The sequence below is a fragment of the Podarcis filfolensis genome, assembly GCF_964270895.1.
Source record: "Podarcis filfolensis genome assembly, chromosome: 13".
Lineage (NCBI taxonomy): Eukaryota > Metazoa > Chordata > Lepidosauria > Squamata > Lacertidae > Podarcis > Podarcis filfolensis.
The window spans coordinates 23,828,482-23,846,823 of record NC_139615.1 but is presented as its reverse complement, the minus strand read 5'-3'; the positions used below and the strand labels follow the sequence as shown (position 1 = coordinate 23,846,823).

Genomic DNA, 18,342 nt, shown 5'->3' with positions numbered 1-18,342 from the left:
TGTCATCTACCGCAAGAAATCTCATTAGCTGTAATGAAATACTTTTTTTTGCTTTCCTCAAAATTCCTCAAATGTTTCACGTGATGAGAGACATTCAGATTCACACAAATATGAATCTAGAAGACATTTTGTAGATAACTCCACAAAGGTTCAACACCCAACACAAATCCAATGAAACATGCCAGATGACAATAGGCTTGTTCACATATTACATTGAACCAAGGCACAAGTTGTCTCCCTATGGAGTTTTTGTAAATATGTATATAGACTCAACACTCATTAAACATTACATGTGAATAATTGTACAGGTGTACAGCTCACCTGTTATATACACAAATTCTAAACTCATTGAATTCTGTGTGTGAATACACCTATTGTAGCAGTGGAAGATTCAGTGATCAGAGAAACAAAATATTTCATTATTCATTCTGTATTTTAAATGTCTGCAAATAAGTGCTTTGAAACTGGTTCAGGGATATATTGGTAGGCCTGATATAATTTATTCCTTGGGGATACATACTTACCCTTTGATGAATAACTGTTTCCACATATCCTGTAGTAAACAACACTGTGTTCATTTGGTCTCTATCATGAAGAAAAGGATAAAGGACTATAATGTTCTAGGCTGCTGCCTTCTTCATTCACCTAATATTTACACTGAAACTTTTAAAACAGTATTAACTGCTCTCTCACACACCTATGTTCAGCCAGTTCTCTCCTGTGGGGGTGGTAAGAATCCAAGATAATGAAAACCTGAAAGAAGCTTGAAAAAAACATTAATATTGCTGAGGATGGACCAATTGCTTATTTTTGGCAATTTGGAAATATATGGTTTTTTTCGGTTTTATCCCTGCAGCTCTCTGAAAGAGGCAAGGCAGAAAAAATTGTAGCTTAATTAGACTATGCTTCATGAATTACCTTTTATTTTGACAAACATATCAATGAAAATAAGAAGGGGAAACCGATAATGAAGATTGGGGTTTCATTGGCACCCTATGGGTGCAAGTTACTTCTGTAGAGAAAAGAGATAAAGGCTTATTGCTGAAGACCTGAGAGAGGTGGGAATGGTTCTACTTTCTCTTCTGCTTCTCTTGCCATCACTGTTTATGTTGCATCCACTTTTTTTCCTCTGCTTCCTCATTCTCTTTGTTCTGTTCTAAAATTCATTCCAGCAGTGTCACTACTGGTAGAAGAAGTGAAACATACTGAGATAATAATATGTGTATTTATTTTATTAAAATATTCCAACGGTAAGAGTTTAAAACAGAAGCTGGGGGCATGTTGGATGAATTAAATAATAAGAGCCAGGTTATCAATCAGTGCTTTTCAGTACCATTGATTTTAAACTGGAACATTTAGGAAATTACTCACATGTCTTGCATTTGAAATTAATGGGTGATAAACATGTTTAACACTCTCTAAAGTGTTTTATTTTATTTATTTATGTTTAAAAATGAAATATTGGCCTTATTGCACATTTCTATTGTGTAATTTGATAGAGGGCAAATGTTTTGCATTCATGAAACATAGAATTCCAGTTTTGGTTCTTTCAATACTTCTCTCTTCCCTTCTTTCCCTTAGTTTAAGCAAGCATAATTGATTTCTCCATGCATGGTCTGACTGGGAATGCCATATGGACTCTTCCATGCTTCTCAAACTCAGTTTTCATGCCTGTCTTATCTTATCTAAAATTTCAGAGTGGAAAAAGAATTTGTCTGCCCAGCTGCTACCCATCTCTCCATTTCCTCAAGTGACTGTTTCAGCAGCACATCACAATGAGGAACCAGACAAGGATTGTAACTGAATTCATCCTCTTAGGTTTCTCTGATACTAAGGTGGATGAACCAGTACTCTTCACTTTATTCTTCATCACCTACACTGTTGCTATGGTAGGCAACTTTATCATTATTACCTTGGTGTGCTGTGAGAACAGCCTTCATAGCCCAATGTACATGTTCATTGCCAACTTGTCTATTTTGGAGGCTCTCTACACCACCACAGTTATCCCCAAAATGCTAGTCAACTTCATGAGTCAGAGAAAATCCATCTCCGTCCATAGTTGTATCTTGCAAGCCTACATTTTCTTCTCAGCAGGTTCCAGTGAGTTCTTCCTTTTGGCTGTCATGTCGTTTGACCGCTATCTTGCCATTTGCAACCCACTGAGATATGCAGCCATCATGACCATGCGCCTTTGCCTCCAGCTTATTGCTGCCTCCTGGATGTGGGGCTTCTTTGCAGTCCTACCACCTACAATCCTGATAGGCCAGCTGCCATTTTGTGGACCCAATGTCATTAAACATTTTTTTTGTGATGTTGACCCCTTACTCAAGCTGGCCTGTTTTGATGTAAGGAAAATTGAAATGATTGATTTTGTAAGTGCAGCTTTGCTGCTTCTGGGCTCATTACTGGTGACAAGTTTGTCCTATATCTTCATCATTGGAACAGTGCTTAGGATCCCTGCAGCCAAAGGACGACAGAAAGCATTCTCTACATGTACTTCTCATCTAATTGTGGTGACACTCTACTATGGGAGTTGCATTTTCATGTATGTTCAGCCACAAAAAAATCACTCTTTAGACCTGAACAAGGTAGTCAGCATACTGAACATAGTGGTAACTCCATTGCTGAACCCTTTCATTTATAGTCTGAGAAACAAGAAAGTCAAGGAGGCCCTGAAACATCTTGCCAGGAGAAAGACTTCCCCCTTAATTAAGCTCAGATTTCTGAAACAGGAAAATGGACCTATGCACTGTGTAGTATTAAATAATGGAAGTTGATAAAGGTGGGGAGGTTGGTGGGAAGGTGTACACACATCTACAAGGGTGGAAAAATGGTTCAGCTGAATTTTCTAGATGTGTAGATCATTTTCCTGGGAAACATCTAATCTTTGTTACTGTTCGAAATCTCTAACAAATGTGGTGTGGTGGAGCTTCTGGCTTTCAGTGAGGTGATATTCATTAAAAAATTTACTCAGTGATGAATCTCACAGGACAGTCTTTGAACAGATACTGTCTTGCAGTCTCAGCTACCTCAGAGAGTTGGTTTGAAAACAGTAACACTATAATCCACTTTTTTTACTTTCTGAGTTCCTGTGAAAAGGGGCATATAGCTGTTATTAATAATTTTGATAATGATGAGGCTGAGAATGACCTGAAAACTCTATTATGTGAGTCTCAGATGAAGAAAATGTAACCTCAATATAAAATGTTTTACTTGGTTAATGACAATTATGCAATTGCATTTCTGAGAGACATCAATTTTACGATTTAAATTTGTTTGTTAACTATAATTTTCCAACAAACATTTTTATCACACTGTATCCAGCTGTGAATTTCATGAAGCTAATTGTGATAAACTTTAATTGTTACGTTTGAAAACTTAAGCAACAATTCAGTTTTTGGTGGTTACACAATTATCTGTTGTGGTTCGAGGACCCGACCCCCGCAATGTGGAAAGAACACACAAGGACACGTTATATAAGGTTAATGGGCAAGTAAAGGCCACAACTTTATTGATTACAGCAGTGAAAAGGTATTGGCTTAGGCATTGGATCTCTCAAGCAAGTGGGTTTATTCACCAGTAGGTGGAGCCTGTTGATGCTAATCCAACTATAGGCTCTCCCCTGATGTCACCGAGGGTCGTGCCATGGCCTCCCGCCAAGCAGGCATCGGACAGAAATACACGACCGCCAGATTCCTTTAACAGAATACCCCTAAATTGAAGGCATAGGCGATGGCCACACCTAGCTCTTCGACACACCACAACACATTATTCCAAAGCCTAACCTACCCACCAATACCACAAAAGTTGTGACGATTGCTACGAGGTAGGCGAAAAAACCAAAAAGCCTAATGCCAAATGGAAAAACTCCTACCAGGCCCCCTAGACAACCAGGGCGACCAACCTAAGGTCCATAGCAAGGCCAAAGACCTAAGCCCTAACTCAAAGGGAGTGGAGGGTGGGTGACTCGCGGCGAGATGACGAAGAATGAGGCCGGGGAGAAGCTGGCGCCGCAGCAAAAGGCTGCCGAACACGCCCCCTCCAGGCACCTGGTTGGATGCCTGTCAAGGGGGCGTGGGCGCCAGCCAGGTGAGGCGGGGGCAGGGGGCTCATGCCCCCTGCTAGGGGCGGTGCTCGGCTCCCGCCCACAACCACTCCCCTCTCTTGCAGGGAGGAGAGTTTTTGTAGAGAGATTACCATCAGTCACAAATAAATGGGATTCACATACACAGTGTGTTTGTGTGTGTGTGTGTGTGTGTGTGTGTGTGTGTGTGTGTAATGCTTCTATTATGGTTCCAGCAAGTCATGTCCTTGCCCTATTCCAGGATATCCATTCAATCCCTTCCAGTGTTCTGGTTTTCCACTCTTCCTGCAACAGTCAGGCAGCATTTGGTACCAATTTCTCTCCCTCCCTGTCTCTTTTACAAAACTCACACTCTCACAAACTACAAACCCAGGGATGCAGATATCTCCCTACTGTGCCTGTTTGGTACTATTTGGGCTATGTAAGTTTTTACACAACTGGAGAATGCCACGTATCATTATGATATGGCTGTTTCATCGCACCTTTTTATGAAGTTGAACTGGGGTCATATAGAGAGGGCATGCTGACATCCTGATGCAGGGAATGGTGATGTTCTAGTATTTTGTGCAGTATGCACATGTATTAATAGAAGTAAATATACAGGCAAGTAAATGAGAAGAATTAATTTCCAAAATTCTGACTTCACAACCTGAATCAGCATTAACTATTACTTTCAAGTTTCTGATCCTTTTGAAACACACACAATATTTCACGTATTCCCTCCTGATGAGCTTTAGAGACTACCTGAGAGTCTCCAGTTCTACTGAGAATAAGTTTGGTAGTCTCTTTCCCAATGTCTTTTGCACTCTTGGGACCACAGATACAATGTGTGATGCCATCTGTAGGCTGCAATGCATTTATTAACAGGCTCTGTTGGGGGAGAAGTGAGATTCTGAGGATTTCAGTAGGGCAAATTGAACATATGGCATATCATCGGGGTTAACCTGAATGTTCCCTCAACCTGTTCAGTACCTATTCATATTTTGCAACCTCATGTCATCCAACTGAAAGGTAAAAATTAAGCAGTTCATAATTCTTGCCTTCCTTGTTCCTGCCTGCACTTAACCAATGAGTGCCTTTCGCTCTCACAATCAAAATAGTTCATGTATTTTTCTTGACATTTCTTTACATTTCTATTAAAATAGAGGGGTGGGGGTGGGGGATGGGGCACTGAATTTTATTTCCATGAGAGGCCAAGATGAATGTTGCCATTTGATTCACACAGTTCCTAGTCCCCTGCCTCCTACTCCAAATATGTGATCAGAATTGATATCAGTTATCTGTGTCTGGGGAAGGAAAAGTAGGACCTTCTAATCTAATGTGTCCATCCCCAATCAATACTACCACGGCATGATAAACTGCTCTTCACTGAGCACTATGTGTGTGCCATGAGATTCAAAGAATTTAACTTCTATTGTAGTTCTAATGATTTGAGAGACGGATATATTGGATAAGCTTGGTATGGGGAGAGCGGGCAGCACTATGCTGTTCTCTGGTATTAAGAGATGATGAAACTTATCTCTCTCCCCCCTTAAAAATTTAAATCCATTCAGTTATTGTTAATGGGGAGGAAATAGGGGGTGGGGGGGCAATACCCATGTCAAAATTATGACATTTTCTTCCCCCCAGATCAAAAGTAGCCTTTTTAAGGGGGGTATATGAGTAACAAAAAGAGAATTCTGCCTTACTAACTTTGGTTATGCTGCCTGTTTTTTTGTAGGGCAAAATGTATTAAGGACAAAATGTCCAATGAAAGCACCATTACAGAATTCCTCCTCTTGGGTTTCTCTGAAGTTCGGGAGATACAGCTTGTATATTTTGTGATCTTTCTACTGATTTATATGGCAGCATTGTTAGGGAACATCCTCATCCTTGTGGCTGTGGTCACAGATCCCCATCTTCACAATCCCATGTACTTCTTCCTGGCAAATTTGTCTGTTATGGACCTTGGGTACATCTCAGTCACAATACTAAAAGCCATGGCTAACTGTCTCATGAACACCAGGTTGATATCTTATTCGGAGTGCATTGCTCAAGTCTTCTTTCTCTTTTTCTTCATGGCATCAGACTTTTTCCTCCTCACAGTCATGGCGTATGACAGGTATGTTGCCATTTGTGACCCATTGCATTATGAAACAGTAGTGAATAAGGAAGCCTGCATCCAAATGGTGACTAGTACATGGATCAGTGGTCTCCTTTATGCAACATTACACACTGGAGCCACCTTCGCTGTTCCTTTCTGTTCCAACACCATCAATCAGTTCTTCTGTGAGATACCTCAACTACTTAAGCTCTCCTGTTCTGACTTGTACCTTGTTGAAGCTGTGGCTCTGGGCTTGAGTGCATGTCTAGGACTCGGCTGCTTCAGTTTCATAGTTGTGTCCTATGTGGAGATCTTCAAAACAGTGTTCAGAATTCCTTCGGCACAGAGTAGAGACAAAGCCTTCTCTACTTGCATTCCTCATCTCAGCGTTGTCTCCTTATTTCTTTTCACTGGCATCTTCGCCAACCTAAAACCAACTTCCAACTCCCTGGCGGGTCTGGACAGTTCAGTTGCCATGGCTTACTGTGTCCTTCCCCCACTGATGAATCCAATAATTTATAGCATGAGAAACAAGGAGATCAAAGCAGTGTTGTGGAAAATCTATGGCAGATCCTGGAAAAAGCATACCAAAGGAAAATGTGGCTGTATAGGTCTGTGGGATAACATGCAAACAGGAACATCTACTCCCTGAGTCAGATATAGAAGTTTCTGACTGGCACATAATACACAAGATGATTTGAAGCAGGGGCGCCACATATAGGGACCGGAAGGGGCTTTGGCCCCCTCAATATTGGTGGGCAGGGGGCTGAGCCCTGCAATATTGAGGGGACAACCATCCTCCGCCACCACCGGGTGCCCTCCGAGTGCCCCTGCCCTCACCCAGGAGCCAGGCGGGGACTGAGATGAACAAAGGGCACAGATCACCCTCCATGCATCCTGCCTCCTCCCAGCGCCATCATGTGACGCATCAATATGGGGGGACAAGTCAGCTCCCATGATTTAAAGTGTACCTACCCATGTTCTTATGTCTTCATTATGACCCTGTTCTGTTCTGTGTCCCATTGCTTTCTTTTTTTTTAATAAAGTGGGCAGACACATACAATTGTGTAATGTTGACTAAACTAGACTACATCATGGTGTTACTGGTAGGTTCTTTTGGCTTCATCTCTGCTTCTCTTTAGATGTAAGGCTAAGATAATGACATTTCAGCATGCATATGAAATGGATCCCACAGGAATGATCTGGGCTTTTTTAATGCTTTTTCCTGGTTATTGCTGCTGAGGCTGCGTGTGGCATATGAAAAGAGATAAAGAGATACAGTTTCTATTGACTTGTTCCTAGAACAGATTTTTTAAACCTTTATTTCATTATATTTACTATAACTTCAGTTGTCCTGAAGGTTATGACTGTGGATAGGAAGTCAGAATTATTCTTATTTTATTTTTAAAAATCCTATAGTGCAAATAAAAGCCTTTGGCAACTAATTTTTGATAACTATTTTGATTCATTCATCAGAGTCATTGTTACTTGAATTCATTGACCATTACTTTGTTGGGTTAGTAACAACAAGTTTTGCTTTAAATATGTGAGTGGGTTGCACTTCCAATTCCAGCAATGAAAGTCAACGTACAGTTTTCCATGCCAGACATTAATGCTTCGAACATAAAAGAGACTCCTTAGCGGTTGGTGAATGAAATAAAAGCTGATGTGAAATGCTCTTCCAAAATCTCCTGTGCTGTTTGTGGTTGATTATTGGTAACAAAATAACCTGTGATGAGAGGGAGAGAAGGGGCTGCAATTATCCAACACACTTCTCAGAAATCTATCATATGTGAAATTTCTGCTCATTTAATGATGAATAAAATTGCTGTGTTGGTAGTTCACATCAAAAGATCATGGAAGCAATTGGCAAAGGAGTGAGGACTGGAAAAAGTAGGGACAAGCCCATTGATAACTTCAACAACATGATTCAATATTTAAGACCGATCCACCGATCCTTCTTGCAGTGAGGTTTCCAAGTGTTAGAAGTGCTCACAAAATGTATTTATGTACAAAGTGGACATTTAATAGGGAAATTAATTGTAAAGAATTGAAAATGTAAAGAATTGAAAAATGTGTATTTTACAGGAGGAGTGTGTTCAGAAAGTGTAAAAAATGGGTGCAATTTCAATGCAGAGATTGTTAATCATTTCAAAATGAACAGGGCTTGTGTTTCCTTTGGAATGAGGTACAGCAGAGGCTATTCCAGGAAATAAAATCCTTGCTTAGATTTTAACACTTGCCGGATCCAGCGATTAGAAGGGGATCTAGGAATAAAAATGAAACTCATAACAGTATTGTTTCTCAAACCAGCTTCATTCCAGCTAGAGTCCTTCAGCCTTTCCTAATTCATCTCCACCATAGGTGTGAACACCTAACACACCCACATCCTATTTCAAAGCATAACATTTTGCTTTGGATCCATCCCAAGTTTCTTTAAACAGAACTATTGTTCCAGTTCATAATCATAGACCTGTTTCAGATGGTTTGCTCCCAATATTTACCTTTTGTCATTATATCCCAGCTTTCCTCCAAGGAACTGAAGGTCACCTTCCCAAGTCTAACCTCCAGACAGCTCGGTAAGTTAGCTTAGCCTGAGAAAATTGGTGAAAGGTCACCCAGTTATCTTAATGGCTGAACAGAGATTTGAACCTGGGTTCCCTAGTCCTAGTCCAACACTCTAAGCACAACACTATACTGGCTCAGAATAGTCAGAATAATTTACTTATGTTAATCAGATTCAGTACTTCATTCGAGTTGCAGCTTGACATCTTGGTCAATAAAAAAGATATAACAACCAAGCAGATTTTGAAATCAGTTTCCCATTCTGTCTCCATTCATCAGCAAGTCACTCTTAAGCATCCTTTACATAAGACTGAAGTTAAGGGTCAGTGGTTTAAAGATAGAGGGGAAATAATGGTAAGAAATATAGACAATTGCATCACTTGTTTTGTAAATTAGAATTTGCAAGTCCGCATGGTGATGTTCTCCAAGGAGGGACTCTCTGAAACACTACAGAAAACAGGGAGGCTCAATTGAATCCTCTTTGTCACAAACTATAAATCATCTACTAAAGACCACACTTCAACATTTTGACACTTTCTTCTTCCAGACAAAGACAGAGGTGAGTAGAATCCTATTAGTTCATCCTCAGTGCAGACCAGGGCTTGGAAGGTGCTTATATTAAAGTTATGAAAAGATCTCAAAATGTTTAATACAGCAGTAAGGTTAATGCAAACATAATTTTTCTCTGATAAAAAGTGATTACATCCATAGGTAAGAGAACATAATAATGTGTTGTTTCAAAATTCTGGTGATTGGGCTTAAAAGCTTCATGATTTTTCATTAATGCTAGGAAGTGTGTGGTTTGCATTTTTAAAAAGAAAGTTAAAACATTGGGTTAGCAAAAATACCAAAACATCAAGTGTCAAGTTCCTTTATGCAACCACACTCCAAGGAGATTTTTAAAAATTTCTTTACATCTAGTGCTCATATTTCAGTTCTGAAAAGACCACAAAACGTTTAATACAGCAGTAGGATAAATGAAGACATGATTATTCTATGAAAAAGCAGGTAGTATTTATAGGTAAGAGAAGATAATACAGTGGTGTTTCAAAATTCTGGTGATTGGTCTTAAATTCTGAACGCTCACCAAAACCAAATGATTTTTCATTAATGCTAGGTGGTGTGTGATTTGCTTTTTTAAATAAAGAAGCAGCATTATGGTTCGCAAAAAAACAAAAAAACCCCCACCATAGTAAATGTCCTTTATGCAACCAAACCAATGTGAATCTGCTTATTTACATCTAATAGCAAGGTTGCTCTGATAAGCTGTAGTTTGTATTTGATTCTACTTTCTCAATCTTGATTCAACATGAAACAAAGATGGGTCTTTGCTGAGATGCTCCCCATGCTCCTTTTCAACTCTAAAATTCTATTAGTACCGGGGAGAATGAATGGTGTCAGTTGAAAGTCTACTGCTGGCATCACCCATTAACAGATATTGGGAAAGGGGGCAAACCCCACATACAATTGCCTGCATGTTTCCTCATCCAACAGACTTTCATTAACTCCTTTCTAATTTTAGACATTTAGCAGCACACCTCTGCTGGTGCTGCTAAAACACAATAACAGAGCTGCTCTTCAAGAAATTGTTTTAAGAAATACTAAAGAATTAAGGTGGCCAACCAGTCTACAGTGAGAAAATTTCTTCTGATGGGGTTTTCCAGTGACCGAGAAGATTTTCTTTTTACTTTGTGATATTTCTCTCCATTTATTTAACAGCCTTAGTGGGGAATTTCCTAATCACTATTGCTGTTGCCCTGAACCACAAACTCCACACTCCTATGTACCTCTTTCTGGTCAACCTACAATAACCACACATTTGCTACATCTCAACCACTACCCCCAAATCTATTTCTATTAAAATAGAGGGGTGGGGTGGGGGATGGGGCAATGAAATTTTTTGTATGTGAGGAATGTGTACTTTAAAAGTAGCCTTTTAAAAGGGGGCATATGAGTAAGAAAAAGAGAATTCCGCCTTACTAACTTTGGTTATGCTACCTGTTTTTTTTTGTAGGGCAAAATGTATTAAGGACAAAATGTCCAATGAAAGCACCATTACGGAATTCCTCCTCCTAGGTTTCTCTGAAGTTCGGGAGATACAGCTTGTATATTTTGTGATCTTTCTACTGATCTATATGGCAGCATTGTTAGGGAACATCCTCATCCTTGTGGCTGTGGTCACAGATCCCCATCTTCACAATCCCATGTACTTCTTCCTGGCAAATTTGTCTGTTATGGACCTTGGGTACATCTCAGTCACAATACTAAAAGCCATGGCTAACTGTCTCATGAATACCAGGTTGATATCTTATTCGGAGTGCATTGCTCAAGTCTTCTTTCTCTTTTTCTTCATGGCATCAGACTTTTTCCTCCTCACAGTCATGGCGTATGACCGGTATGTTGCCATTTGTGACCCATTGCATTATGAAACAGTAGTGAATAAGGAAGCCTGCATCCAAATGGTGACTAGTACATGGATCAGTGGTCTCCTTTTCGCAACATTACACACTGGAGCCACCTTCGCTGTTCCTTTCTGTTCCAACATCATCAATCAGTTCTTCTGTGAGATACCTCAACTACTTAAGCTCTCCTGTACAGACTTGTACCTTATTGAAGCTGTGGCTCTGGGCTTGAGTGCATGTCTAGGACTCGGCTGCTTCAGTTTCATAGTTGTGTCCTATGTGGAGATCTTCAAAACAGTGTTCAGAATTCCTTCGGCACAGAGTAGAGACAAAGCCTTCTCTACCTGCATTCCTCATCTCAGCGTTGTCTCCTTATTTACTTTCACTGGCATCTTCGCCAACCTAAAACTAACTTCCAAATCTGTGGTGGGTCTGGACAGTTCAGTTGCCATGGCTTACTGTGTCCTTCCCCCACTGATGAATCCAATAATTTATAGCATGAGAAACAAGGAGATCAAAGCAGTGTTGTGGAAAATCTATGGCAGATCCTGGAAAAAGCATACCAAAGGAAAATGTGGCTGTATAGGTCTGTGGGATAACATGCAAACAGGAACATCTACTCCCTGAGTCAGATATGGAAGTTTCTGACTGGCACATAATACACAAGATGATTTGAAGCAGTAGCGCCACATATAGGGACCGGAAGGGGCTTTGGCCCCCTCAATATTGGTGGGCAGGGGGCTGAGCCCTGCAATATTGAGGGGGCAACCAGTCTCCACCACCACCAGGTGTCCTCCAAGTGCCCCTGCCCTCACCCGGGAGCCAGGCGGGGGCTGAGATGAACAAAGGGCACAGATCACCCTCCATGCATCCTGCCTCCACCCAGCGCCATCATGTAATGCATCACATGAGTGGGCTCCCTCAATGTGGGGGCAAGTCAGCTCTCCTGATTTGAAGTATACCTACCCATGTTCTTATGTCTTCATCTTTGACCCTGTTCTGCTCTGTGTCCCATTGTTTTTTGTTTTTTTAATAAAGTGGGCAGACACACACGATTGTGTAATTGTGACTAAACTAGACTAGATCATGGTGTTACTGGTCGGTTCTGTTGGCTTCATCTCTGCTTGTCTTTAGATGTAAGGCTAAGATAATGACATTTTAGCATGCATATGAAATGGATCCCACAGGAATGATCTGGGCTCTTTTTTATGCATTTCCAGGTTATTGCTGCTGAGGCTGTGTGTGGTGTATGAAAAGAGATAAAGAGATACAATTTCTATTGACTTGTTCCTAGAACAGATTTTTTAAACCTTTATTTCATTATATTTACTATAAATTCAGTTGTCTTGAAGGTTATGACTGTGGATAGAAAGTCAGAATTATTCTTATTTTATTTTTTAAAAACCTATAGTACAAATAAAAGTCTTTGGCAACTAATTTTTTATAACTATTTTGATTCATTCATCAGAGTCATTGTTACTTGAATTCATTGACCATTACTTTGTTGGGTTAGTAACAGCAAGTTTTGCTTTAAGTATGTGAATGAGTTTCACTTCCAATTCCAGCAATGAAAGTCAACGTACAGTTTTCCATGCCAGACATTAATGCTTCGAACATAAAAGAGACTCCTTAGCGGTTGGTGAATGAAATAAAAGCTGATGTGAAATCCTCTTCCAAAATCTCTTATGCTGTTTGTGGGTGCTTATTTGTCACATAAATAACCTGTGATGGGAGGGAGAGAAGGGACTGAAATTATCTAACATGCTTCTCAGAAAACGATCATATGTGAAATTTCTGCTCATTTAATGTTGAATAAAATTCCTCTATTGGTAGTTCACATCAAAAGATCTTGGAATCAATCGTCAAAGTAGTGAGGACCGGAAAAAGTAGGGACAAGCCCATTGATAACTTCAACAGCATGACTCAATATTTAAGACTGATCCACAATTGTGTCCAACACTGGCATTTGCAATGAGGTTTCCAAATGCAAGAAGACCTCACAAAACATATTTATGTACAAAGAGAGCCAGAGTAGTGTAGTGGTTAAGAGCGGTAGTCTCGTAATCTGGGGAACCGGGTTTGCGTCTCCGCTCCTCCACATGCAGCTGCTGGGTGACCTTGGGCCAGTCACACTTCTTTGAAGTCTCTCAGCCCCACTCACCTCACAGAGTGTTTGTTGTGGAGGAGGAAGGGAAAGGAGAATGTTAGCCGCTTTGAGACTCCTGAAGGGGAGTGAAAGGCGGGATATCAAATCCAAACTCTTCCTCTTCTTCAAAGTGGATATTTAATAGGGAAATTAATTTTAAAGAAATGAAAATGTAAAGAATTGAAAAATGTGTATTTTACAGGAGACGTGTGTTCAGAAAGTGTAAAAAATGGATGCAATTTAAACGCAGAGATTGTTAATCATTTCAAAATGAACAGGGTTTGTGTTTCCTTTGGAATGAGGTACAGCAGAGGCTATTCCAGGAATGAAAATCCTTGCTCAGAATTTAACACTTGCCAGATCCTGGGATTTGATTGGGGGTCTAGGAATACAGATGAAACAGTAACAGTATTGTTTCTCAAACCAGCTTCACTCCAGCAAGAGTCCTTCAGCCTTTCCTAATTCATCTCCAGCCTAGGTGTGAACACCTAATACACCGACATCCTATTTCAAAGCATAACATTTTGCTTTGGATCCATCCCAAGTTTCTTTAACAAAACCTATTGCTCCAGTTTAAAATCATAGACCTGTCTCAGATGGTTTGCTCTCAATATTTACTTATTGTCATTATATCCCCCCTTTCCTCCAAGGAGCTGGAGGTCATCCTTCCCAAGTTTAACCTCATGACAGTTCTGTAAGGTAGCTTAGCCTGAGAAAATTGGCGCAAGGTCACCCAGTTATCTTAAGGGCTGAACAGAGATTTGAACCTGGGTTCCCTAGTCCTAGTTCAACACTCTAAACTCTACACTATACCGGCTCCGAATAGTCAGAATAATTTACTTATGTTAATCAGATTCAGTACTTAATTTGAGCTGCAGCATGACATTTTGGTCAATAAAAAAGATATAACCACCATGTAGGTTTTGAAATCAGTTTCCCATTCAGTCTGCATTCAGTCAGCACTTCACTCTTAAGCATCCTTTACATAAGACTGAAGTTAAGGGTCAGTGGTTTAAAGATAGAGGGGAAATAATGGTAAGAAATATAGACAATTGCATCACTTGTTTTGTAAATCAGGATTTGCAAATCCTCATGGTGATGTTCTCCAAGGAGTGATTCTTTGAAACACTACAGAAAGCAGGGAGGCTCAATTGATTCCTCTTTGTCACAAACTATAAATCATCTACTAAAGACCACACTTCAACATTTTGACACTTTCTTCTTCCAGACAAAGACAGAGGTGAGTAGACTAGGGCTTGGAAGGTATTGATATTTCAGTTATGAAAAGACTGTAAAAGGTTTGATACAGCAGTAGGATTAATGAAGAAAACATTATTCTACGAAAAAATAGGTAGTATTTATAGGTAAGAGAAGATAATAAAGTGGTGTTTCAAAATTCTGGAGTTTGGGATGATTATCTCATATTAAGAAAGGAGGCAAACCCTATATACAATTGCCTGCATATTTCAAAATTCTGGTGATTGGGCTTAAAAGCCTCATGATTTTTCATTAATGCTAGGAGGTGTGTGAAAGCATTATGGTTAGCAAAAATACCAAAACATCAAGTGTAAAGTTCCTTTACACAAACACACTCCAAGGAGGATTTTTTAATTTATTTACTTCTAGTGCTCATATTTCTAGTTCTGAAAAGACCACAAAACATTTAATACAGTAGTAGGATTAATAAAGACATGATTATTCTATGAAAAGATAGGTAGTATTTATAGGTAAGAGAAGGTAATACAGTGGTGTTTCCAAATTCTGGTGATTGGTCTTAAACTCTGAACGTTCATCAAAGCGAAATGATATTTCGTTAATGCTAGGTGGTGTGTGACTTGCTTTTTAAAAATAAAGTAGAAGCATTATGGTTCTCAAAAAAACAAAAATACCATCATTAAGGTCCTTTATGCAAACAAACCAATGAGAATCTGCTTATTTACATCTAATAGCAAGGTTGCTCTGATAAGCTGTAGTTTGTATTTGATTCTACTTTCTCAATCCTGATTCAACATGAAACCAAGATGGGTCATTGCTGAGATGCTCCCCATGTTCCTTTTCAACTCTAAAATTCTATTAGTACTGGGGAGAATGAATGGTGTCAGTTGAATGTCTACTGCTGGCATCACCCATTAACACATATTGGGATAGGGGGCAAACCCCACAGACAATTGCCTGCATGTTTCTTCATCCAACAGACTTTCATTAACTCCTTTCTAATTTTAGGTGTTACAAACACCTCTGCTGGTGCTGCTAAAACACAATAACAGAGCTACTCTTCAAGAAATTGTTTTAAGAAATACTAAAGAATTAAGATGGCCAACCAATCTACAGTGACAGAATTTCTTCTGATGGGGTTTTCCAGTAATCGAGAAGAACAATTGTTTTATTTTGTGATATTTCTCTCCATTTATTTAACAGCCTTAGTGGGGAATTTCCTAATCACCATTGCTATTGCCCTGAACCACAAACTACACACTCCTATGTACTTCTTTCTGGTCAACCTATCATTATCAGACATTTGCTACATCTCAACCACAATCCCCAAATGCATAGCTGCTTCTTTGTCGGATGACAAAAGGATTTCTTTTGCTGGCTGTGTTGCACAGGTTTTCTTAGTTTTGACTTTTGCAGGTTCTGAGCTTGCCTTGCTCACTATCATGGCTTATGATCGCTATGTTGCAATCTGCCATCCTTTACAGTATGAGCTAATCATGAACAGGGATGCCTGCATCCAAATGGCAGCTGCTTCCTGGATCAGCAGCTCAATCCATTCATCATTACATACCATTATCACTTTCAGGCTACATTTCTGTGGGTCCAATATTATTGGGCAGTATTTCTGTGATGTCCCTCAGTTGCTTAAGATTTCTTGTACTGACACAAAGGTTAACCAAATTTTGATCTTTGCCATTGGGTTTATTGTAGATTCATTTTGTGGAGGGTTCATCTTTGTTTCCTATGGCTATATCTTCTCTGCTGTGCTGAGAATCCCTTCTGTTCAAGGCAGATATAAAGCTTTCTCTACCTGCATCCCCCACCTGACTGTCTTTTCTTTATTTATGAGCACAGCTGTGTTTTCATACATGAGACATAAAGCACTTTCTTCTACAACAATGGATTTGCTTTCTGCTTTATTGTATAATGTTTTGCCACCACTAATGAATCCCTTTATTTATAGCTTTAGGAACAAAGACATCCAAGAGGCCGTGTTGAAAATACCGAAAAGAATTAGAAGTCTCCTGGCATGATTGCTTGCATTGTGTCTCATACACACCACAATTCCTGTGCTTTGCATTACAATGCAAATGCCACTGAAAATAGAATAATAATGTATTATGCTGCATAATAGTGCTTTGCAAATAGATGTGTATTGGGCAAATTTGCATATAAAATGTATATACCGTATTTTTCGCTCTATAGGACGCACTTTTTCCCCTCCAAAAATGAAGGGGAAATGTGTGTGTGTCCTATGGAGCGAATGCAGGCTTTTGTTGAAGCCTGGAGAGCGAGAGGGGTCGGTGCGCACTGACCCCTCTCGCTCTCCAAGCTTCAGGAAGGTATCCGCAAGCCTGCGGAGCCTGGCGGGAACTCCCACAGGGCTCCGAAGGCTTGCGGATAGCTGCCTACAGCCTGAAGCCCGGGGAGCGCGACACTGTGCACCCCGGGCTTAGGGCAGCTATCCACAGGCTTGCAGATAGGTGCTTGCAGCCCGAAGTCCGAGGAGCGCGGCACTGCGCACCCTGGGGTTTGGGCAGCTATCCACAAGCCTGCAGAGCCCGGCGGGAGTTCCCTCCAGGCGCCACAGGTTTGCGGATAGCTGCCCTAAGCCCGTGGTGCCCAGCGGGCTACAGCGCTGCGCTCCCCGGGTCCTCAGATAGCAGCAAGCTCTGGGAGGAATGGCGAGGTTGAGCGCAACCTCACCTTCGCTCCCGGACCCCCAGCCCCGAGGCTAAAAACGAAGCCACGACAGCGAATGGGATCCATCCCGCTCGCTGTCATGGCTTCTTTGGGGCCCAGGGGGAAATAAAGTTTTTTTTCTTTATTTCCCCACCCCACCCCCAAAAAATATGTGTGCCCTATGATCCAGTGCGCCCTATAGAGTGAAAAATATGGTATTAGGAAAGTTTCACACATGATGTTTCACGCATGAGTGCTCAAGTTGTGTCTCGCACATATCACAATTTTTTGTGCAAATTTCTACTGCCCACTTTTGAGTGATGCCCTCCTCTTCCAGCCCATCTCCTGTTGTTCAGAATGTACTCAGTTAAAGACTGAATAAAAATGCATTATTAAAAATAGTAATAGTGCTTCGGAAAAAGATGTGTATTGGGCCTATTGCAAAGAATAGAGCTTGGGAAAGACTTGGGAAAGTATATTTTAAATTTAGTGCATGTTATATGAAAATGGATGCTCACATGGTCCTGAAGAGGGCGGTGTTTGCAGCACAGGGCACGACTTCCTCGTCCTCCTGAAGCCACACTGTTCTGCCAACCGTTGCTCGGCTCTCCTGGCCGCCACAGTACTTAATGGTTTCCACCAAACCCGATTCACATTCCGCCTATCTGCAGCAGCCTGCTCCAGAAGCATAAAAGGGCCCCAGAGCTGACACTGGCAGCACAGTTGGCCCAGAGCATCAGGAGCATCGGATCTAGATCCCTTCTTGATCTTTATCCCACCTGTGGAGGCATCGGTCCTTTGGAGCACCAATTAGGAACACCAGTTTTCGGCCCATTGCCACTGCCTCCTTAGCCAGCGTCAACCATCTAGAGGCCTCATTGAAGGATCCCCCTTGTGGTGCCTTGCCAGAGCGATGTAGCCTTTTTGAGTATTTTACCTGTGATCTTCGCTTGGCCACGGCTGTTGCCACCTTCTTCCTCCATGTGCCTCTTCTGTGGGAAGAAGCGCATCCAGTATCCTTCCCTTTCTGTGTCACTATCCCATTCTCACGCCAACGCCATTTTGAGGGGGTCATTGGCCCATGTGTCTGAGGCAAGTATGAGCCGCCCTTCTTCCCAGAGAGCAAAGTGTGGCAGCCTTAAAGCTCCCACAGCTCTTTACTTTA

The 18,342-nt window shown here is 40.9% G+C and overlaps 4 protein-coding genes across 4 annotated transcripts; all 4 read left to right on the top strand.

Moving 5' to 3' along the window:
* Window positions 1-1,775: 1,775 nt before the first annotated feature.
* On the top strand, window positions 1,776-2,777 carry LOC310748581 (olfactory receptor 6E1-like; the record flags this gene model as incomplete). The annotated part of the gene is made up of 1 exon (XM_083584433.1): window positions 1,776-2,777. The coding sequence occupies one exon, from the start codon at window positions 1,776-1,778 to the stop codon at window positions 2,775-2,777; it is 1,002 nt and encodes a 333-aa protein (XP_083440559.1).
* Window positions 2,778-5,826: 3,049 nt separating this feature from the next.
* On the top strand, window positions 5,827-6,819 carry LOC310748580 (olfactory receptor 14I1-like; the record flags this gene model as incomplete). The annotated part of the gene is made up of 1 exon (XM_083584432.1): window positions 5,827-6,819. One exon carries the CDS (start codon window positions 5,827-5,829, stop codon window positions 6,817-6,819), a length of 993 nt encoding a protein of 330 aa, XP_083440558.1.
* A 3,949-nt stretch (window positions 6,820-10,768) lies between these two features.
* Window positions 10,769-11,761, top strand: LOC310748579 (olfactory receptor 14I1-like; the record flags this gene model as incomplete). Its single annotated transcript, XM_083584431.1, has 1 exon — window positions 10,769-11,761. The coding sequence occupies one exon, from the start codon at window positions 10,769-10,771 to the stop codon at window positions 11,759-11,761; it is 993 nt and encodes a 330-aa protein (XP_083440557.1).
* Window positions 11,762-15,188: 3,427 nt separating this feature from the next.
* LOC310746685 (olfactory receptor 14A16-like) lies at window positions 15,189-16,760 on the top strand. Its single transcript, XM_083580666.1, has one exon. It carries the CDS (start codon window positions 15,593-15,595, stop codon window positions 16,526-16,528), a length of 936 nt encoding a protein of 311 aa, XP_083436792.1. The 5' UTR covers window positions 15,189-15,592; the 3' UTR covers window positions 16,529-16,760.
* Window positions 16,761-18,342: the final 1,582 nt, after the last annotated feature.

What these genes read in the sequence shown, in the direction of transcription:
- LOC310746685 (XM_083580666.1), top strand. Translation starts at nt 15,593, where the DNA reads ATGGCCAACCAATCTACAGTGACAGAATTTCTTCTGATGGGGTTTTCC.